The sequence below is a fragment of the Corvus moneduloides genome, chromosome 4 (genome assembly GCF_009650955.1).
Source record: "Corvus moneduloides isolate bCorMon1 chromosome 4, bCorMon1.pri, whole genome shotgun sequence".
NCBI classification, from domain to species: Eukaryota; Metazoa; Chordata; class Aves; order Passeriformes; family Corvidae; genus Corvus; species Corvus moneduloides.
In genome coordinates this window covers 25,414,386-25,437,628 of record NC_045479.1, presented here as the reverse complement: position 1 = coordinate 25,437,628, position 23,243 = coordinate 25,414,386, and the positions used below count along the sequence as shown (strand labels likewise).

At 52.9% G+C, this 23,243-nt stretch overlaps 1 protein-coding gene across 2 annotated transcripts; it reads left to right on the top strand.

Moving 5' to 3' along the window:
* The first annotated feature begins 12,631 nt into the window (after positions 1-12,631).
* On the top strand, positions 12,632-17,923 carry LOC116443540 (tumor necrosis factor receptor superfamily member 13C-like). 2 transcript variants are annotated; one of them, XM_032107741.1, is made up of 3 exons: positions 12,632-12,861; positions 13,356-13,514; positions 15,085-17,923. In XM_032107741.1, the coding sequence occupies exons 1-3, from the start codon at positions 12,717-12,719 to the stop codon at positions 15,396-15,398; spliced, it is 618 nt and encodes a 205-aa protein (XP_031963632.1). In that variant the 5' UTR covers positions 12,632-12,716; the 3' UTR covers positions 15,399-17,923. The 2 variants fall into 2 exon arrangements, with proteins under 2 accessions (XP_031963632.1, XP_031963631.1); XM_032107740.1 differs by having other exon boundaries at positions 13,353-13,514.
* Positions 17,924-23,243: the final 5,320 nt, after the last annotated feature.

The following is a 23,243-nucleotide window of genomic DNA, read 5'->3' as shown; positions in this document are numbered from 1 at the left end:
TAGTTGTATGCTCTTTATTAGGTATGTGGCACAGCCTCTGAAACCTGCGAACGCTTGCCCCAGCTTGCCTTGGCAGCCAGGCTGGTCCTTGCTGGCAGCTCGAACTCCCAGTTAGTTGTTGTGCTGCACTCGTGGCTTCAACCACGTGGTGGTGGCAAAGGCTTTTCAAATACAGCCCTTTCTATTCATTGAGTTGAGCCACCTGCCAGAATACAGTGCTTTTTGAAACGCTGAGATATTTCTTACCCAAAATTGCATGTCAGGTTGAAATGAAGCCTAGAGAGAATGTGTTAAGCTCCCCTCTGGTTTAATTTATTTAATCCCTAATAGTCTGCTTTAATGTTCCTAAGTGCAGAGCTCTAGCTGTGTGCACTGTTTCGTTTAGCTTGTTTCTGACATCTGTCTGTGAGCAGGAAAAGCAGAAAGCAGCACTGCAGGCTTAATCAGCTGTGAGTGTTGGCAGTCCTTGCAAAGACAGCTCAGCAAGGCACAAAGCCTGTATCCTTGCTCAGAGGACACACAAATCCCAGCTCCAGTTGTATTGTTGCTGGTGGGGGAGGGATAGGGTGTTTGTCAGCTGAAACAAAAGGAGCTAAACCATTCAGCTGTGTTATGATGCCCAAAAGGGCTGGACTCTGGCTAAAACCCAAAGGAGAAAGACATGTGCAAACTGTCGTGGCTGTGTAAGGAGGATTGGAAGCTTAATGGGCATGCCCTACTTTCAGCTAGCTTTGTGATCCTGAAGGTACTAACCAGGAGTTGGCCACCAGAGAGGGGCAATCATGCTGAGAAACAAGTTTTTGTGTTGGTTATGCTGTCTCAGCCTTGCCCTTGCTTTGAGTCCCTCAAAATAAAGGAGACCATAGTTTAGAATAGGCTGGTTTCGATTTGCTCTCGATGTGCAGGTGCAGTCTGTGGGAGGAAAGGAAGGGAAGTGGCATAAAATGAGCCACTCTTTTGTGTCCTCTGCAACTGCTGTAAGCCAAGGAGATTTTTCCATCTCCTAGGTTGCTCTCCACTTGACTCTAATAACTATTGGACTCAGGTAAAATCCCTTTGGCTTCAAGAGTAATTTCACTGTGCTTTTTTAAGTAGTGAAAATGAAATATTTTTTTGGTCCACCCAGAATGCTTTGGAGTAACCCACATGTGCTACTGTCCATTCCTGCACCTTCAAGCAGGGTTTTTTTCCACTGTTATGTTTCGGATGTGGTATTTCTTCCCTTCTACTACTTTCAAAGAAGAAAGATGCTGTTTTTTCCTACAGGTGGCTGAATCTCAGCTGGTACGAAATAAAATCTAGTTCCTTAAGAGCAGCATCTTGCTTCACCTTGGGGCAAATATTTTTCTTACTCTTAGGAGAAAGTATTTACTAGAACTGGCAGGGGAAGTGGAGCGTATCTAAGAATATGACACACTGTCTCAGGTCCATCATGTTTTACTACCCAAAGTAGTTGGGACACATCTAAAGCTACATCTTCAACTACGTAAATACCTCTCGGAGCTGTCAGCTATTAGTTTAGACAGGCCATAACACTGCCCTTACTACCAGAGGAGACAAGGCAGCTGAGGATATCTTTCATCTGGATGGAGTAGCCAGGGCTAATGTTCAATAAAGGTCTTGTGAAAGTAGTACTTGGATTGGGATCAGAGGCATGGAAGGCCTGAAGCCGAATTAAGGCTAGTGACTCAGGTTCTGTTGTGTTCAAACATCACGAAAGAGCTTGCCAAGCTGACTGAAATCTAAATGAACAGAAACATTTTGGAGTTACTTGCTTTCTCTTTTTCTCTCTTGCCTCAGTTCCCTATCCCTGTGGAGATTTTCAAAGAGAAATCCCCCTCTCTGTGGTGAAAGTACCCGTGAGCATTGCTGGTTTGACTGTTTCAGTTTGTGGATGTGTTTGTTTGTCAGTTATGTCAGCAAAAGTTGTATAATGTGGTTTAATTAGTATAGAAGAGCTCATACCAGTTGCACTGGTGTAAGTTTTGGTCTCACAGTACTTTTTTGGGGGATGGAAGTAAATGAGGTTGTAATATGGTCTCTTCTGCTATGGCAGGTTGACCCACAGGATTTCATTTTCAATCCAGTCCCTTGAAGAAGATTTTGCATCCTCAGCCTGCTAGCCGAACAGCTCACAGAGGTGATCTGTGAGAGATTTTGGCACAAATTGGCTTGGTTGGCGTTACCTGGTGGGATTACAGCTTTCTGCTGTGCCAGGTTTTCTAAGACTGACTGCTGCACCAGCAGTTAAATCAGACCAACTTTTAAGCATGATAAAACATGATATGCTCAGTCTGTACAAGTGGGAGAGAAAGTCTATGTACTGATATGGCACACATAGTAAAAGATCTCCCTGTTCCTGGAACAAAGATCAGAGATAAATCCAGCCCTGGGTCCCTTCCAAACCTTGAAACTGGTGGTAGAGGTTTGGGTTCAAGGCCATCTCTAATATTTGCTTTGGGGAATGGTTAAAACTGGACGTCTTTGCTTGCCAAGACCTGTCACTTGAAGGGAGTGGCTGGCTTAGGTCAGTAGCAGTGCTTAGCAGCTGTGGTCAAGCTGTAAGAGCTACTTGGTTGCTCTCATCACGACCACTGTTCACAGCAGTGGTGGACAAGAAGGGACTCCTGCTTTGCTGCCTGGAGCTGACTGGCAGAGCTGTGGCAGAGGTCAGCTCTGCTCTGCTGCCAAAAGCAAGGGAGAGGCTTCCTCCTGTGGGGTTTTTAACTTGTCTTGATTTTGCAGGAGCACTGGCTGGTTTCCAGATGCTCTCTTTTCATTCAGCTGGCCCAGATCCTCTGGCAGTCTCCTCTGCACTCTGAGTGTTCTCCACTTCCCACCCTAAGCTGGTGTGCAGGGTTGCTGTGGGCTGCTGAACAACTGCCACTTTCCATTCAGTGGCCAGCTGTCCGTCACTGGTGGGGAAAAGTGATTTATATGCAAGAGAAAGCAATAGCTGGCACAGTCTAGAGGCAGGAGCCAGAAACACTGGATTCGTTTCACCTCTGTGGCTGATTTCTTTCATGACCCTGGGCACGTGTTTGAAAATCCACTGTGCCTCACTTGCTCTGCCTCTACAGCAGGAGCTGCCCCCACTGGGGGTGGGGGGTGTAATGAGGGCAAATTGACCTTTGGGGTCACAAATCTGGGGCTGAATGGAAACATTCAGAAGAAACCATTTTTTCCTCCTTAGCAGAATTTGACTTTTACCTAAGTTCTTTGGGGGAAGGTTTGGTGCGACCTGCCGGCTGAGATGAGCTGGTTTTGTGCTGCTTACATGCCTGACTCCACTGCAGGGAGGCTGCTCGAAACTGGGCTGCAATCCTTCTCGTAAGGCATTGCGGCATGGTTAGGTTTTGGTGTGAACTGGAACGAAACCACCCTCTGAAATGCTGAAATTCCCTGCACAGTTCAATTATCCTTGAATTGGCCAGTGGGGAAATCAAAGGCTCTGGATCTGTTCCCCACTGTTAAATATTAATACAGCACGGCGATACTAGGCAGGAAGGCATCCCCTCTGGTCAGCTCTGTGCAGGAGGGGCTGTCTTGGCTGTGAAGAACCGGTGCGAGAGAGAGGTCGGGCACAGGGGACTCTGGAGTGACGTGACTTGCTCAGACTCCTTGGCAGCTGAGTAGCATGGGCTCCCGGCCCGTGCTGGGCCACGTTTCCTTTGCCACAGGCTCCTTCTGCAAGAGCTGCCACGTGCCGCGATGTCACATCCCTCATCCCCCTGGAGCTTGCCGTGTGCTGGGGCATTTTGAGAGGAGCCAGGAAAGACACCGTGCCCGTGTGCCCCGCCGCGCTGCCTCCTTTGCCGAGGGAAGTCAGCGGGGTGTGACAGAGAGCCCATGTTTTACATAAGTGCAGGCAGCCTCCTCGCCGCCGGCCCAGGTGCAGCTGCGGGCTGGGTACGAGAGCCCCGAGGGCTCTGTGCGTCACGGGAAGGAGCACCGAGATGGGGCAAGGACAAAAACAATGAGAGAGAACACCTCCCCTTGGGAAACATGGCCCTGGTGTGCAGGGTCTGCTCTAGCCTCTGGATCCCAACACCCTCTCGGCACTACAACAAGCTGTGCCAGTGATGCCTTTTCTTGGTCTTAAAATCCGGTTAGAAGGGAAAAAGGGATTTTACCTTGGTATTTATTTTAAGGATCCTTAGGTGCACTACGTCCAGGTGGAATGCACCGAAATGCACACCTCAATGCACACCCCCAAAAGATCTAACATTATAGGTCTTACTAATTAGCATATCTATCAAAAATTCCCCAATGAGAGGCTTGAAGGAGCCCCCCCCAAGGAATCTTCCCCTGGATGGTTCTATCTCAGTTTACAGAATGTGTTCTGGAGAGGACCTTGGGATCTGGGGCACGCTATCCTCTACCCACGAAGCTTCTAAAATGTTTAGTCTCTCAGCTTGACAAACAAGTCCAAGAATGTAGGTAAAAAGAATACAGAAGTTGTAAAAAGTATAACAGGGGTATAACAGAAAAGGCAAAAAATCTTCATGGCATCACTAGGGCCAGCTGAAGCACCTGTGCTCAGGCATGCTGGAAAAACCTAAAAAGCCCAGCTAGCATTCAACAAGCTAAGGAGGCTTTCCCCATTTTCTGTCACTATGGAGTACCGTGTTTCTATCTTCCCATGAAAGCTCTCCAGTCCCGCTATGTGCACACCATACAGTGACAAGGTGACAGTGCCATGCTGCAACTGAGCCTGCTTTGCTCCTGCCCTGTGCTCCGATTGTTGAAACACTTGGGTGTTTGTTGAGGGCTGGCAGTCCTTGAGGCACTATCATTGTCTGCACTGGTCAGCTCAAAGCTCTCCTGAACCTCTGTGCTGGCCACTCTCCTAGTTTTGACAGCAGCATTGGCATCACCCCAGTGTGAACATTCAATTTTTTTTCCTCCACTGCTGTTTGTTTTTCTCGCTCTTCCAGAGATCACAGATGTGAAGCCAGGGCTGCATTTGCCTCAGCTCAGTAACAACCTCTGGCTCATGTGGTGGTGGAGCATCTCTCTTTAAAGAAGACACGTGCCAGAATCAACTAATTAATCCTCATTCCCCTGTGGGACTGAGGGGTGACTCAGTGCCTCGTGCTGTTATGCTGAACAGCAGAGGATCAAAGGCATTGGAGCTGGGGAAGCCCTGGGATAGCACAGTGTCACTCTGTGCCTGCACACCAGGTACCTGTAAAGGCTTGATCTTGCACATTTATCTCCAGGACTTTTTTTAGCCATGCAGGGGTTTGAAAACTCTGCAACCTTAGAGACAAGGCTGGAGCTGCCATCACCTTGCTCTGGAGGGAGTGTTTTTACTACCTGATGTTGCCTTTTTACCTTTTCTCTTCATTACAACCCAAATTGGCCATCCTGAGCAACTCTGCCTCCTGACCTACAGGTCCTTCACTGCACCCCTGTGTATGTGTCTGGGTGAAAGGCATGGCAGGGAGGCTTAGGCACTGCTGAAATTGAGCTGGTGGTGGTGGTGCATGTCCCTCTTGGGCATTGTGACCCCCAGCATGGTGCATGCCAGGCTGTGCCAGCATGGTATGGCAGCCCTGAAGAAGTGCAAACAAACCCCAACACCTGGCCTTGGGCTGCCCTGGCATCCATCATTCTGCTGCGTGAGCTGCTCGCAGAGAAGGGAAGGGGAGCTGCTTGCACGCAGATGTTGTGTAATACAGACCTACTTCAAATACAAGTTTGCAGGCTGGGAAGTGTTTGCCCAGTCCAGGGGGAAGAGGAAAACCCTCTGGGACGAGGGCTTCTGCACTGCATCTTCTGCTCTGTGTTATAAAGGAGATGAAACATAAAGTGTGTGCTTTCTTCAAAACCTGGGTCTTACCCAGGTTGCATGTGGAGCATCACCTGTGAGAATCCCCCGAGTGTGCATGAGCTGTGGTTTGGCTGAGCTCAGCCACTGTATGGGACTAATACATAGTGATGTTGTGCTATAAATTATATAGTTGGAATGTTCGCCATCTGCTCTGCACTGAAAGCTGAGTGTGATTGAGATCTTCCCCACTTCCCAAAGCTTGACTCTCTTGCCAAGCTTGAAATGTGTGTGTGGATCTCCTGTAAGTGGTTCTGATTGAATCAGGTAAAGAGGGAATTTTTTAAGCAGGCTGCAATGTTCCCTGCACCCAAAGTGAGAGCTGAAGCAGCGGCCAGCATCCTATTATAAGGCTATGAGTAAAACTGAGTCTGATTTCATGTTAACTAGGTTCTAAAGGGACTGAATCTTGATTGCAGGGGTCATATCAAAGATTTAAAATAGTAATGCAAAAAGCAAAGGAAACCCCACAGTGATTCATATAAGAAGGGGAAATAAAGAGAGTCATGGAGGAAGAAGGAGTTTGAGGGGGCCTGAATTGCTCTGCTGCCCAAAAGCAGGAGGGGATTTGAATCAGATTATCCTCATTAGATGTCTCTTTAAAGCATCATCAAGCCAGATGAATGGTCTGGGGGAGAGCTTGCAGGCATGGTGGCTGTGATTATCACCAGGGATTTGAAGTCCTAGTTATCTAGCTTAGAGACAAGATTATTAGGGGGTAGAAAGCTATTCCTGCCCTCAGCCTCTAATGTGCATTTTTAGGTTGGGTGATGGGAAATGCTACATTGCTGCACAGCCCCTTGGAAGCCTGCCTGCATCCTCTGGTGGTCCAGCCCTCTGCAGTGCTGGGGGTGCAGTGTGGAAGGGAAAAGGACCTGTGCTGGCCAGGAGATCTTTCATGGGGGCAGACAGGCAGCCTTCCCTGTGGACTGTGGCAAAATGCAGGCAACACCTCCCATATAGGTGCTTACACTGAGATAGGAAATGGGGAGGGAATCTTGGGAGGGGGGATTATATCCGCCTACCTTGGCAGAACTCTTTGCTCCCCACAGCATCTCCCTTCTTGTGACAGCCTGTGCCAAAGCAACTCATCCTTCTTCCAGCTAGAGCCTTTGAGGCCCCAAAGGCTCAGAAGTTGGTGTGGCTGTTACAGAGGGAACCCCTGCGAGCTGTGGGGAGGGCTCTCCCCTTGAAAGGGAATCAATGGACATTGCCCGCAGGTTCCTTGGAGTTCATCCGCAGGGGTGGTGAATATGGCACAGGGCTGCTGGCAGTCACTCTCCACCTCCTCAGCTCTGCAGCTGCAGCAACTCCTCATCCTCCCCTTTATCTCCTTCCCTACTCTGTGTGTTGCACTCCTGTTTCTTCTCTGGGCTTTGGCAGGATGGCCAAGGCATTGAGCCCAGATGCCAGCCAGAAGAGGAGGTGCACAGGCCAAATCCTAACATCGCATCCTTAATACACTCATGGAAATTTATAACATTATTCTGCACTCAAGCCTGTGCAAATGAAATCACTCTGGCCTTTTTACACCAGGCTGGTACCTAACGGTCTGTAGGAAGCTGGAGAAGGTTACAGAGATACTGGGCCAAGTGTGGCTTTGATTTTTGGCTCTGGAGTCATCTGCTGGAGATTCATGCCTTGAGAGTGCAGTAGTGGGGTTTCCCACTGTGAGTACTGGGGAGATTTTCACCCCGGCGTAAGCGATGCCTGATCTGGCTGAACCCACCTGTTCAGAGGTTTTTCCTGTGGCAACACATCACTCTCAGCCACTGGTTGCTGTTTCAGTGCTGGAGGTGCTGCCTGGCCCTGTCACGGCATGCGAACACTCCCTATGAACAGCCACAGGCCAAACTAGGGGGACACTTGCCCCCCCCCCCTTCCCCCCAGTTGCCCAAGGGAGGCAGGATAAGATCCCACTTCTCCTCAGGATGGGGGTGGGGGCAGCATCGCTGCTGCAGGCAGAGTGGGCAGGGAGTTTGTGTACTGTTTGTTCACATCCAGGCAGAAGAGCCAGGCTCAGCTAATGCTGTGTTGCTCATGATGGGAGAGGGGCTTTCAAGAGCCAGAGCAGTGCCAGGGACCCAAGCCTTGCTGAGTCCCTTCCCCACGCTCTGCAGAGCAGCAGGAGCAGCCAGCACACCGGCTGGAAACACCTCTCCTCCCCACCAGGGGAGATCAAGGGCTCAGCTCCTCCCGGGTTGGATCAGGCAAGGAAGGTTTTTCCCATATCCTCTGTGCTGCTGTGTCCCTCTTGGACTCTATGAGTGAGGGAGTGGGAATGAGCAGAGGGAGTTTGAGCTCAGGAAGTGTTGACCCACTGCTTTGTAACCCCAGATGGTTCTTCAACAGGCAGCCCACTGAGAAGCCTAATTTGGGTGTTCAGCATTATCCCTGCAGTGGTCCAAGGCCCCTTGCGGAGAGAGCCAAGGACATCTGCCCATTTTCCTTTAGCCTTGCGGACAAGCACAGCTCCAGGGACACATAGTCAAGGAGCAAGGAGCCAAATTACATTCAGCGGGGTGGGGCACTGCCCCACACCAAACACCCCATGCAGGTGGCTGAGCAGTGCCACAAACCCCCTTGATAGGAAGCAGAGTACCTACAGAGGGATCTGGGGTTTAGAGTGACTGTGAAACTCTTGAAACCTTCGGTTTGTCGTATTGTTCCTAAAATCTCCCCCAGATTTTGTCCCTAAGCCCACCTGGCTTTAAGAAGGGTCCCAATGGATTCCGAGGAAGAGGTTTATGCTGGAGCTCTGGGAAACCTGCTCCTAATAGCCATAGTGGTACTTTTTGGGAATGTTTCCCACTAGCCCACTCAGGGGTGTTGGGAATGCGTGCTGGGATGAGGTGCCAAAAGGACTTTGGGGGCTGGCTCCAACCAAAGCATTCTAGTGGCACCATCTGAATGTGGGGCAGATGTCAGGCTGTGCCGAGATGTTCCCGAGGCATTGGGTGCATCCTGTCAGAGGTTTGTCCTGAGGTAACTACGTCTGCTCAGTAAACACCTCGCAACTTCTCTGCTCAACAAGCCTTTGGGTTTCCGGTGTGCACGAGCACAAGGTGAACTTTCAGGGGATATTTTCTGCTACACACGGTTTTGCAAGTGCGTGCGTGAGTCACTTCACCTACCCCTGACACCAGAGGAACCGCTCACACAAGTTCAGTCACTCATGTGTGCACGAGCCCTTGCAGGCCGCTGCAATTCCTCCACGCTCCTGGAACACCAGCACTGCCTGTCCACCACAGGCACCCCAGGGATCTCAGCTGATCTGAGCTGACCTCAGCCAAAGCCATCCCTCCAGGTGTGGGATGGGAGCAAATCGCACTGGAAATCGAGCTGTCTGACTCTGGGATGAAGACATAATTCTTAAATCGCTCATTTGATATCTTTTCTGGTTTATTTGTTTAATAAAAGGACTTAGCCAGAGACCCAGGCTCCTGGGGCTTTCATTTCTCTGCAGAGGAGATAAGAAAAGCGCATTTCCTTATCCAGTGAGTCATTTTTTCTGCTCTTTAATTATGCATTTGTGCGATTATCAAGTGTATTCAGCTCTGAGATGCAAACAGCTCAAACTACTTACCAAGCTTTAACTTTTGCTATTCCAAAAACGATCACAGTTATGAAGGGTAGGGGAGGCAAAGATGGGGGAGATGAAAAGGGGGACAGCTGATGCCCAGAACCTGGGCCGTGCTTGTGAGCAGGCCCACGTGTGAGTGCTGCTGGGGTAGTCAGCACTGTTTTTCTCCTTGAGTAAGCATTACCATGTGTAAATCCAAACATACCTTCTTGGCCCAGGAGGAGGCAGACAAGCTGGGAAGTGGGCAGGGAAGACCTGTAGAGCATGATAAAGAGGGCTGAGAAAATGGGGGGGAATAGGTTAAGGTCAGTGGCAGCAATGAGGCTGCAACATCCTTCCATGTAGCAGGACTTGGGAGAACTTTATTTATAAGAGGGCATGACAGCTGCCATCTCTGGGCTCCCCACCATGCATTTGGAACTTAAAGTTTTCTTGCCATGTACTGAAATGGGAGCTGTCAGCCCCTGAGCTTTAATGTAAATCTCACCCTCCGTGGTGAAAGCAATGTGTAAGTTACTTGGTTTGGGCTTTCCCCAGTGTGCATATTTGACTGGAGGGCTCACAGTGTTAATCTTTAAGTGTGGTACAGCAGATGCTGGGAACCATTTCCCACCCCACACTTTAAGCGAAGCAGGAAGGAGAGACAGGAAGAGGGCCAGGGTGACAGTCCTATGGTGGGACCCACAGAAACAGGGACTGGGGGTCACTGAGAGATGATCGACATGGGGGAAGTACAGTGGGGGCATTTGAGAGGAGAGAAAAATGGGAATGATGGAGGAGCATACCCCTTTGGGAAAAGGAGACAAGCCAGTGGAAACACCCCAGGGCAAGAGGAACAGCAAAGCCTTTAGAGCAAGGAGGTGGTTTGGGGACAGGTATCCTGACAGAGCACTGGATGTTTTATGGGGATCTTCTGCCTACATGCATGTCTTCAGTCCCACCAGCCCTTAAGACAATGTATTTTCTCAGCCCTAGACCCTGCACTTGCACTTCTGAGAGCTGCCTACTGGGGACAGTGAGGATTCCAGGTTCCCTCTCCTTGCCTGGTCTCCCTATTGTGCAGCTCAGATGCGGACTGGAGCGAGCCTTGGCTTTTATTTTTCTTCCTGCTGTGGGTCATGGCACTACATCACAGCTTTCCATCCCCTGGAGCTGCTTCTGCTGCCCTGCTGCTGGACACTTGTCTCTCTGACTCCTACGCCTGCACCCCAGCCCCGGTCCCCATCTGGGGTGTGCAAGAGGCAGAGGGTCAGCTAAAGTGGGATATGGAGAGATATCCTACTGTTTGACACAATTCCCCTGGGAGATACGAGCAGGGGCAAGCGCAGCCTGCTCAGGGCAAGCATCGAGGCAGAGGGTGCCGAGGTGGCTGTGCCGTTTGTGGCTCAGGGCTGCACTGAGACAGGGAAGCGCTTGGCATGCCCCCACTCGATTGGGGAGTTTTATTTTGACTAAGATGGAGTGGGAATAACGGAGCCACAAGCACAAGAATGATGGCCGGGCTCTCGCAGCTCCTCAGTGCAGCCCACAGCCCTCTGGCAGCCATTCCTGCTGGCATGGTACAGGGGTGAGGGAGCAAGCATCTGGCCACACTGGCTGGAAGGGGAAGTGAAATCACGGCAGGTGTGGAACTGAGAGGGCAGTGACTGGTTTTTGGCTGGGACTTAGGCTTGCCTGGAGCCCTGCCGTGCCTAAGGTGGGACTGAGATTGTGTTGGGGCTGCTTTGGCACTGCTATGATGCAAACTACCCTCTGGGAATGCTGCTGGCAGGGAGGGAGACATGCTGTAGGGCAGCTCCTCCCCTGCTGGGCATGGAGTACAGAAAAACTGCACTTGGGCTGAGATCTAGCATGGGGAGCTGGTGACTGCATCCCACTCAGGGCTTCAGAGGGTGCAATGTGGAGGCTGTGGGCTCAGATTGCACAGCAGTCACTGGAGAGGGGCAGGCATATTCAGGGACCAAGTCCTCAGGCCTGTCTCAGAGGACCTCAGCTGCCCAGAGGATCACCTGGTACTCTGTCACCTTGAGCCAGAGCACCCTTTCGATTTTTTCTTCCTCCCCTCCCAGCCTTGGTGCAGGACAGTGGGCAGCAGAGGCCTCATTAGAAAGAATCCACATGCTGTAGCTGCTGGAAGGACATGACTCCATCAGTAAAACCCTATTAGGGATCTCCTGGGTAGGGCAGGTCACTAGAGTTGCTTCCCTCAACTGAGAGCCAGCCAACAACTGTGGCTGGCCCCTTTCTTTCTTACGGAGTGAAGAAAAAGAGGATGTGACTTTTGGCCAGTAGGAATGGAAGAGATCCACCTACTTCACTGAAATCCATCTCTTCAGGTCTCAAGCATCCAGCTTTGATGTGTGGGTAATTGTGGTGGAACATTTTTTCTGCTCGACATGGGAGAAGTACGCTTCCTGCTCCTGATCAGGAACACCTAAGACTATTAATGGGGTTTTTTAGTCCCTTCCAATGGTTTGGGGACCAGGTTTGCTCAGTGTGACCTGCTTTGCCCATGCCCTGCACATTTACTGAGCAGAACCAGATCTGAACCCTGGAGAATGAGACATGGTGCTGAGGAGCCATGGGTCTAGGTCTGTGACGGAGAAGATGGAGAGAGCAAGGTGATGGAAAGCACCATCAGTAGAGGTGGAGAACATACAGCAGTTGGCCTGCTTGCAGAACAGTCACTGGCAGGATGTGTCCTGGGGGCAGTGGAAGCTTTTAAAAGGGGAAACATCAGTGCCCTTTCACTCTTTTCTCCTCTGGTCCTTTTCTGTGTTTCCAATCCAAAAACGCAGAAATCTGCAGATGAAATCTGCAGATCTGTGGCCCTGGGATGGAGTCTTGTAAAGATCTGTGCACAGGAAAGTCTCCTGCTGACACTGGAGGAGGCCAAGGAGGCTTTTCACTGCAAGCAAGGGAGGGTGCAGGCTGGGGGACATGCCTGGGCTGGGGGCAGCATGCAGGTGAGCAGGGGAAGAGTGAGGATCAAGAAGGTCAGCCTGGGACACAATACCACTGGGTACGAGGTGCTGCGTGGCTGAGGCACACAAGGGGCTGCGGGGATTTCAGGAGCATATTTTGGAGGAGAGGGGTAGCTTGAGGGCACATTGCAAAGGCAGGCAGGGGTAGGGCTTGGTTGCTTGCTCTCCTCCTCCCTGGTGAAGATCCGCCCCAGGCCACGCACAGCAAGTGTGAGCCCCAAGGGAGGCAACGCAGCTTGACAGACTGTATCTCCCTCTGCCACGGGGCCCAGGGCGCTGCGATTTCACACTCCAGCGGCCCCAGCACTGCTACGCCATGCAAGAGCTGGGCTCTCACTCCCACTCTGCCATGTCCTCATCAGGAAAAGCTGCCGTTGCCCCCTCCTGCCTCTCCTTCGAGTGCTTTGACACCCTGACCAAGTCGTGCATCAAGTGCTCCGAGCTGTTCAAGGACAACACAAGTAAGGGGACAAGGGCAGCTGCAGTTTGAGCTCCTCAGGGCTGGGTGGTGGTGGGCCAAGGAGGCTGGGGGCACCCCAGGGGTGAGCAGGTGGAAGGCACCTTCTCCTGAGGATGGCTATGGAGGTGGCAATGGAGGATGAAGCACTGCCACCTAAAGCAGAGGGGAAGAGGGCAGCCAGTTCCAGTAAGAGGAACATGGTATAGGGAGAAGTCAGATGATCCTCTCCAGGGTGGATCAACTCGCTCCAGGAGTTACTGTGGGAAGAGCAGAAACTCTCGTTTCCTACCACCCAGGGGCAGGGAGCAGGATAAGGGTCTCATCAAGCAGGGGGACATTTTGTTGCTGGTGATGGGTGGGTAGCAGTTAAGTGCCACACTTCTTCCCTGCTACCGCAGGGCCCAGGCCAGCCAGCCAAGTGAAAAATGCTGCTGCCCTCCTTCCCAGCTTCAGCTCTCCCCCTCCTCACACTACCGGCATCTCGCCCCACAGCAGAGCCTACCCTGGCACCCACGCTGACCAGCACCTTCCTGATCTTTGGGGTCCTGGTGGTGGTGGGGCTCATCCTGGTTCTGGCTGCACTCTGTGGCTTCCTGGCCTGCAAGGTAGGAAAGTGGAGAAGAAAGAGGAAGGCGGCAGATGAAGAGGACAAAGGTAGGGGACCTCTTTCTCTCCCTCTCACAACACCCCAAGGACCCTGGGGTAAGTGGGATCACTAACTGCTGGCTCCCCTGAGGCACATCCTTGTCCAGGCTAGCTCCTCCACCTCAACATCAGTTCCACAGGCATCCCGTGACATTTTGGGCATCTGAATCACTGCCCGAGTGACAGCGTCCTGCATTCCCTGGGAACCTATGCCTGTACCTGACTGCCAGTGCAACCCTGCTGAGCCATCCCTCCCTTTGCCGGGTCTCTCTGTGCCTTTGTTTGCTTAAAGCATGTCCTGGCACAGTCCCCTCTCCACAGGGGACATGTATGGAACACTGGTGAGTAGCTTTGTGAGCTCACTGGTCAGAGTCCTCTCCCCCAGTAGCCAGAGGACCATGGATGGAGTGGGAGTAGTGGGGGCAGTGGTGGACACCTTCAGATGGCTCCAGAGGCAGCCTCTCCATGTGGCACTGCAATGGGGTCCTGTGTGGACCGCCCAGCTTGCTTCTTGTGCTTGGGATGCCCAGCATACTGCAACATGCATCCCAAAGACCCCAGTGGGATGTCAGGGCCAGCCCCACTGACAGTACACTGCAGCACTGCAAAGGGTTATCTGCTGTATCAAAATCAGGGCTGGGGTTCCAGGGATGGGGGTGAGCCTTTCCTGGCTGGGTACTTCCAGGAGAGTAAGGCCACAGTGCTCTATGATGGCCCATTTTGTTGGGGCATCTCTTTCCCCTCTCAGGGGCCTCTGCACTGGCACTGACTCAGTCCTGAACAATCTTCTGCAAAGTCTTGCCTGGCTTCACTCCTCTCCATTCCCAGGTAGGGGGTATGGCTCCCCAGGACCCCCAAGAGGGCCGGCCTCATAGGGATGCTGGCACCCACCACTGCCCTACCACCAAGGTGGGGCAGCTGGTCCTTGTGCTCTGGCTTGCCTACACATTTCTGGCAGTGCCGGATGGTGACTCAGACCAGGGGGACATTACCCGGGGCCTTTCTGCTCTGCGACAGCCCATGACGCACATGCCTAGGAAAAACACCAAAAGCAAAAGAGAAGGGAGAAATCCAGTGGCGAGAGAGATTTGGCCATTACGGAGGCACTACTCAATCTCAGTCTCCTGTTGCATGCCCTGGTCCCCATCCTCTTCATCCCCCAAGGCTGCACCACAGCAAGCCCAGTGCTGCAGCACTGGATGTGTGGAAAGTGGAAGGAGGCTTGGGGCTGGAGGCACACGCCTGCATTCGAAGTGTGTAAACAAGTCTATTTTTAAGTGGGAGGCAGTCGGGGAGGGCAAGCTGCCACGGGCTGGGCTGCTCTGCTGCCGGCAGAGTTTATCAAGAGGACTCAAAGTGGAAGTGCAAGTTTTGGCCTTTCCCTCTTGTCTTTTGGGGGGGGGGGGGGAAGTTCCTCAGTTGTAAGCAGGAGCGGATCTGCAGCAGGAGAGGTGTGGGGACCTCACAGACTCCTCCTGTTCCAGCTCCATCTTCTCCCCTCCGGACAGGACTGTCTCCCTGGGACCTGCCTGACCCCGCTTTGTGAGCCCAGTAATCCCCTTTTCTTGTCCTTTCCCAGAAAAAGTGAGCATTGCCAGTCGCCTGCCTGGCCAGGACCCTGCCATACCAGAGGGAGATGGTGCCCTGAAGCCAGCCCCATGCCTGCATCTTGATGGGAGCCTGAAGATGCCGGGGCCACCCAGGAAAGCCAGGGCAAAGCAGAGGCCATGCTGCCAGGGCAATGCTGATGGTGACATTGTTCTGCTCTCCACCATGTACCCCCGGCCTGAGGAACGCAACCACAACTTCCCATTGCCCGCCACTGAGCTGGGGGCCACAGCGCTGGTCACCACCAAAACCACCCAGAATTGCCCCAGAGAGGAGAGAGTCTGAGGGTAAGGGGAATGGGCTGGAGTGCCCTGGCCAATCCCTGTGGACACGGACAGCCTGCTCCTGGGACTAGTGAAGCCTTCCACGGGTATGAGCTCTCTGAGAACCAGCTTTTGCCTTTAGCAAGACCAGCCTTTTAAGATGACTGTCATTTTTGTGCTGAGTCCCAAGCTACACCTGTAAATGCTGGAGGAAGCCAAAGTGGATCATGCTGAGTTACAACGAGCTGTTGACAGCTGCCATGGCTGAACCATTGGGAGGAGGCAGAGGAGACGCAGCTGGTGAGGATGGAGTGTGGCAGGGACTGCTGTGCCATTTGCAGCGACAGGTCTACTGCTGGATGGGCAATTCCTGGGAACATGGGGCTGGAACAGCAGAAACTACAGGAGAAACGGAAGCAGGGATTTACTTTAGGACCAAATCCCACACAGTAGTAGCTCGATTTTTGCTACTGACCTCAATAAAAGGAGACTTGGGGCCATATGGAGTAAGGCACACCCAGCATCTACTCCATTTACAGTCCTGCCGCCCCATCTTCTGCACTCTGTGACACCCAGGTCTCTCTGCCCTCTGGGCTCTCTCACACAGGGGCAGGCATCCATCGGCACTCATGGGAAGCCTCTCCATAGACGGGTACAGGAAAAAAGTTTGTCTTCCCAAGCAGTGAAGAGGGGAAAAAATCTGTCCTTGCTCTGACCTACAGTCCCTGAAGTTAGGGAGGACCAGGGGCAGGCAATGGAGACAGCTAATCTAGAGGAGCTCCCTGAACTTGTCATTACAGCCCCAGACAACCGTCACTTCAGCTCACTGTCGCTGCAGAAATACCGTGTGTCACTTGGGATGGATGCTTCCACGCTGCACAAAAGCAGTCAGGGAGTGATGTGAGTGTACGCAGGATGACTGAATTTATGAGTGTCCTCAAGGTTTTGCCTGCGTGCCAGAGCTGGCCGGCGTTGCTGATCCCAGGCATTTCCCCATACACGGATTTCTTCACCTGCCTGTAAGTGGCTTTACTGCACATGAAGGGCTCTGTTTGGGAAATGAACTCGTCAGTGTGGGATTGCTGATTCTGAATAATTACAGCAACTGATCCCCCCTGGCTGAACAGAGACTGGCTTGGGTGAGAAGCCCCTAGAGAAGGTGATTGGTCACTTAGAAGTGCTTTGGGGGGTTATTTACATGAAGCACTATCTGTGGGTCTGCTCTTCCTTAGGTGAGGTGGCTTCCTCATCCGGGAGGCTTTGGACACTGAACAGGACTGGCCAAGCAAGGTGGGGGGGCACTGACACCAGGCATTAATGGGCCACCGAGTGCCATACGCCCAGTAGGGTCAGCTTGAGGCACTGTGTTGAGGAGATGTCCCTCTGATGATGGTAAAGTGACTCCCTGCCCAAGCCTGAGTTCTCTCTGGGGCTGCAGGACAGATGCTACTGCTGAAGGGTGACCACCTCTCTTCTCCCCTGTCTGTGGCACTAGAGGCAGACTCATGGCATCTGTCCCATAATGGCAGCCACAGGCGCTGCTACAGGTGCCAAGGCCACAATTCCTCATCACAGTTCCTCTCCCAGACCTTAACACACTGGCAGAGGTGAACCCTCATCTGTCTGAGGCTCCGCATGATCCAGGATGGGATGGATCCCCATCTCAGCCTTGGGGCTGAGGATGGTGGAAGAGGTAGTCCATGCGCCCAGTGACTGTCGCCTGGGGCTCCAGACACCTGTGGCAGAAGCTGTGGAGGCTCAAGGGCTGGGGTCCCAGTTACCCACAACAGCCATGCCGCCCTTTGCAGATGGGGTATTGCCACAGCATGAATCAGATATCTCCTCATCCTCATGCTCATCACCCAACCTTGTGAAGTAACTTCAAACAACCTTTGTGTATCTGGAGTGGGGAAAAGAGCCAAAGCCAGGTCGGGGGATGTTGTGTCACTAGAAAAAGGACAGCTTGTAGAAGACAGAGCAACGTGTTTCAGGGAAGATGGGGGCGAGAGGGAAATGGAGCAGAACTGTCAGGAGCCACCTCCACTTCCCGCCCAATGACAGCAGCAGCCCAGCCCTGTAGATGCACTGCCCACCCCAGACGGTCTGGGAATTTGAAAAAGGAACACCCATAAAAATTCTATTGAAAAAGCCCCTCTTTATGCTCAGGTAAGGACTTCTGCTCTCATTTCTGCTGGAGCTTAAGCCAGGCATCTCCCTATATGGGATGCTACCACCATTTGCAGTGTGCAGAGTGGCAATTTGATCCACACTGTATTCCTCGACCAGTGAGTGCCCCTTGGATCCTCTCTCTGTTACAGCATGTGAGGTGCCTTCCCCACATCGTGTCTGCCTGCCAGCTGTGGTGGGGCAGTGCTCCCCTTCTGCCCAATCTGCCTGGGAGGGATTTGTTCTGTGCACTTCTCCATCATTATGTGCAGGGCAAAGGGTTGTCCATCTTGTCTGCATGGAGAGCCAAGGGAATAGAGATGAAAAATATGGTAGTAAAAACTAAATAAAATGAACCCATTGTCAATGCACTCAGAGGTCTGAATGGTGTCCCCATTTTCCTGGCTTTAGGGTTTTCCAGCACAATGGTCCTTGGGGTACAGCAGGGCTTTGAGCCAGAGAGGCTTCCCTGGCAGTGGCTTTATCAGCACATTCCCTATGCATGGACACCTGCACAGCCAGGAACCAGACAAGCCTGGCCACCTGCATCTCCCCACAGCCATGCCAGGAGCTGGCCATTAGGACAAGGACTGAGGAAAGTCTTTTTTTTTTTTTTTTTTTGGGGGGGGGGGGGGGGGGGGGCCTGATTGTTGCCTGTCTTTGACTTTCCACAGCAGTTTCTCACTTCCCCCTGTGAGGCAGGAGCTGTGCTTCCTCCCCAGCCTGGCACCCACCCCACTGCCCGCACAACTGCCTAGAAAGGCTGGTGAAGCCAGGCTTCACCTGGCTGCAGGGGCATGGGGTTTCAGAGAGAGCAGGGGAAAGTCTGAGGAAACCCCTGGGCAAGAGAAAGTAGTTGAGGCTAAAAGCCTTCTCACTGCAAAATCACCTCAGTATCTCCCTAGACATTTCAACTCCACTAACCCTGTTTTGGGGGAGGTCATGAGCGTATTTGAGCTCTTGCAAGTCTCACCAAAAATGCTGGTGGTAAAGGAAAGAAGCCTTGGTGTTCCTAGGGATGTGGGTTTGTTTTTATCCATGGTCCTAGAGGCAGGAGCCAGCTGACCAACAGCGCATGGCAGCGTGAGGAGATGGAGCACCCGGCCAAGGGTCTTCTGCAGCCACCAGTCATGTCTGCCAAACCCTTCTCAACCCCACAGGCTCCCCAGACTCCAAAGTGAGGCTTTCCTCCCTCACTTTCTCCTCTCCACTCCTGTTACTGGTTCACCCACCAGTTTAGTTTCTTGATAGTTCACCCACAGGCCCACCTACTCCAGCCTGAAGCACCCCCACAGGCCCCGCAGACCCACCTTGCCCCTCCGCGGGCTTTCTGTGGAGGCTGGGCCTTGACAGCAGGCACGGCAGGCAGGGCAAGTGGGCACCATTTCATCCCAGACATGAAGTAATGCCCGATGGCCTGGTGGGCGTCCCTGCAATCCTCGGGGGACGCCCGTGGGAGGCTGCGGGTGGAGAAGAGAGGTCAGCAGTGCCGGGACGCCTGCCACGAGGTGGCACTGACACCCCGCACCGGCCTGCGCGGCTGCAGCGCCGCGGGCAGCGGCACCGCAGGGCCAGGGCCCCACGGCAGCCAGGGCCACCAGGGAGAGCCGGGCAGCCTTGTGGCCAGCCCCACCTGGGCCAGAGGGAACGGTGGCAGCGGGGTCTGACTCTGTTCGGTCGCACAGCCCATCACCATGACCTGGCTGCCCAGGAGAAATGGTTACTGGTGGCTGGACACCTGTGGGCAGAGCAGGCATGGGATGGTGGGGCAACCTGAAGCACAGAGGGCTGCTGCTCCATGCCCCAAAAGCACTGAGCACCTCGACCATCGTCCTGCTCCCCCGAGCAGCCCATTCCCAGGGCGTTCTCCCGGACATGGAGGTGCCAGCCAGCACCTCCCTTCTCCATCCCCTCCCTGTCAGCCTCTACCAAAAAGGCAGCTACTGTGCTACCCACTAAGCTCCCCAGGTGGAAAAGGCCAGGGCTGGAGAGAAGAGGCTGGCCGGCTCCCTGTGCGATGCTGTCAGGGGACCACAGCCTTCCTGATGCTGCTCATCAGCATCCCTCCCTAATTGCTACCCAGTGCCTAATGACAGTAATTAGGAAGAGCGAAGCTGCCTGGGGACTGGAAGCGCTGACGGAGTTGGGGGAGACAGATGGTGTTCTCACTTAAAGAAAGATTAAAAAAAAAAAAACCAGAAAAATTCCACTCAGCTTCGATCAGTCTCTTTTTCCTTTGCTTAGTGTCAGGATCACTTCGGTCCACAGGCACACCAGGGAGAGGCTGAGATGTTGCACTGGTCATTTTCATACACATCTGCACACACACACACAACCCACAGCATCCCCGGTATTTTAGAGTGCCGAGGGAGCTGTGTGAGAGGGCACAGTGCCTGCCTGGGTACCTGGCATGGAGGGGGTTTCCTCACTGCCTTTGTGGGATGATGCTCTCCCCTGGGGCCACCCCCACAGCTCCCGGCTTTGCTGGCTGTGATCAGTGAGCAGCTTCCCAGGGGTATAAGGTGAGGGAACAGCCCAAAACCACCTTAGGGGCTGTGGTGAGAAGACAGAAGCTCTCCTGGCAGAAGGAGCTGGCCAAGGGAAAGCCCCACATTCTCCCCATCACAGTGGAGTGAAGACACCACACTGGGTTTTCCAGGGAGCACCCAAAACTGGACCTCGGTGACCAGAGCAGTTGGACAGGGACTGCAATGCACTCAGCTTCACCTGTCTGGAGAAACCCCACCTGCAGAAAACCCCCTCCAAACCCTTTCACACAGCCCCTTGCACACGAGCCTTAGGGTGATGCCACCTGCCTCCAGAACTACCTGCCAGACTGCAGGCACACCTGGGCAGAGACAGGACACTGGGGTGTGAGGGAAACCCCCTTCCCACCCCTTAACAGCTGTCCCAAAGGCTCTCAGGGTGCCCAGGCCTCTGTCCCCCATAGCACCCTGGGGATGCAGGGACAGGGATATGCTAGGTAGGGAGGCCGCTCAGCCTTATGGAGGAGGATGCTCAGCCCTCCACTATGGCATCAGCCTGGCCCCGTTCAGAGGATGCTCCAAGAAAAGGCCCCAAGGCAGGCATAGGGCAAACCTGCACATCCCCTGGGCTTTGCGGGGGTAACTTCCCCCTCTCCCACAGCAAGTGGGGTCTTTTAAAACCCATTCTTCATCCTGGTCACAGCTAACAAGCCGAGTAGAACCTTGCTGAGTGACACAAACCCCATGTGACTCCTGAAGTGATCGGTGGTGACAGGCAGATTGTGTAGGGAGGGCCTCTGCACTCCATTCGAGGTGCCGCTGTGACAGGGACTGACCCCCCCCACCCCCCCAGGGACACCTCCAAGGAACACAGGGCTCTCCTCCTGCTGGGAAGCTGGCATTCCCAAAGGGCTGTGGAAGTGGACATGGGATGTGGAAGATCGCCAAAAGTAAGGATCCACTTCTGGACCCCCCTCAAAAGGATCATCTGGGCAGCAAGGTGGCTGGTGCCAGAGCTAGAGCACATGGCACAGCCTGCCCTACTCCAAGCTGCATTGCATCCTCCCCTCTCTCTCCTGCTTTATGTTATTTCCTCTTTTTTCCCTCCTTTTCTGAGCGTGGGGCTGTGATGAGAGCCCAGGGGCAATCAGAGGGGTGCAGAGAGAGGAGGTCGCCAGCAGTGGGGTGCTATGGGACGGAGCCCCATGTCCTTCATCCTCTGTCTCCAGTGTCGGCTGGCCACAGCTCCCTGGCTGCCGACAGGAGCTATTCTGAGCCTGGATCAATGGGCAAGTGTGGGGGTTTGGGTGACAGCCATGGGAGGCATGTTGTGAGGAGGGCTGCAGGCAGGGAAGAGCAGGCGGGATTTTTCAGGAGATTCCCCCATCTTCCCCTCCACACACACTCTGCTGTCCTGTAAGGTTTCAATGATGCAGATGTCTTTCTCATTTCCTTCCCTCCGGGGGTTGCAGTCTGACTGGGTCCCACTACCCAGATGTCGCTTCCTGATTTGAGAAGTGCCGGCATTTTGTAGAGTGGCAAAACTCCAGGATGAAGGCACCTGCAGCCAAAAACAGTGGCCAAGACTGAGCTCAGGATAGCAATTTAAATAGGGGTTTACAGTGGGGGTGACACACAAAAGATCATCTTCCTCCTCTGCCAAAAATAACTCCCATTCTTATTCTGTGACAATAATAATATTTGGTAAGGCTGTTAATTCTTTGTGAAGTGAGGATAATTTTAAAGCTGGTGATTTAAATGCAGCACTGCAAAAGTTTTTGGATAATTAAAAAAAAATTAATGCTGTTTTCCTTAACTAAAAGGTTTGCCTTCTCCATTAGCATTCCCAGTGATGTCCAACAGTTTACCATTAGCAAATCTGCAGATGATACCAAGTTGAAGGGGTGTCAATCTGCTGGAGGGTAGGAGCAATCTGCAGAGGGACCTGGACAGATTGGATAGAGTGGCTGAATCTAACAATATGGGATTTAACAAGACCAAGTGCCGGGTCCTGAACTTTGGCCACAACAACCCCTTGCAGCGCTACAGGTTGGGGACAGAGTGGCTGGACAGCAGCCAGGCAGAAAGGGACCTGGGGGTACTGATTGACAGCTGGTTGAACATGAGCCAGCAGTGCCCAGGTGGCCAAGAAGGCCAATGGCATCCTGGCCTGTATCAGGAATAGTGTGGCCAGCAGGACTAGGGAAATTATTCTTCCCCTGTACTTGGCATTGATTAGGCCATAGCTTGAGTCCTGTGTTCAGTTCTGGGCCCCTTAATTTAGAAAGGATACTGAGATGTTGGAGCATGTCCAGAGAAGGGCAATGAAGCTGGTGAAGGGGCTGGAGCACAAGTCCTGTGAGGAGCAGCTGAGGGAGCTGGGGTTGTTTAGCCTGGAGAGGAGGATGCTCAGGGGTGATCTGATCACTCTTTGCAAATACCTGAAAGAAGGCTGTGGCCAGGTGAGGGTCGGTCACTTCTCCCAGCAACAGGACAAGAGGACACAGTGTAAGCTGCACCAGAGGAGGTTTAGGTTGGACATTAGGAGAAATTTCTTCACAGAAAGGGTGATTGGGCATTGGAATGGGCTGCCCAGGGAGGTGGTGGAGTCACCCTCCCAGGAGGTGTTCAAGGAAAGACTGGACATGGCACTCAGTGCCATGGTCTGGTTGACATGGTGGTGTTAGTTTGGACTTGATGATCTCAAAGGTCTTTTCCAATGTAATTGATTCTGTGATTCTGTGACAAAGACCTCAACCCTCACAGAGGGGATCCAGTCTTTTCCCTGGAGAAGGAGTACACAAGAGACAGCTGCAGCTGGTCACCCTTGCTGGTCCCTCATGGCCACCTCCCTTGAGGGTGGTCCTAGCTTATTTGCAGTGTGAGCTGACAAATGCACTTTCTGCTCCAAATGAGAGAGGGCATTATTTTGCCACTGGACAATCCCATAATGGACAGATAGAAAGAACTGGAGCAGTGGATTGGGATGAGGGGGAAGGAGAGACCTGTTAACTCCCTCCCGAGCCTCTTTCAGAGCCACAGCCACAGCCCCTCCCACCCCCTTAATACGCTCCTGACAAATTCCCTTTTGTCTTTCTTCCTGTCCCTCACCACTAATATAAAAATTAAATCTATAAATGGTGCTGGGGTGACACATTTCCCAGTGTATTCCCAGGAGTGGTCTCTCTGGGTTTCTGGTTTGCTATTCAGCCTCT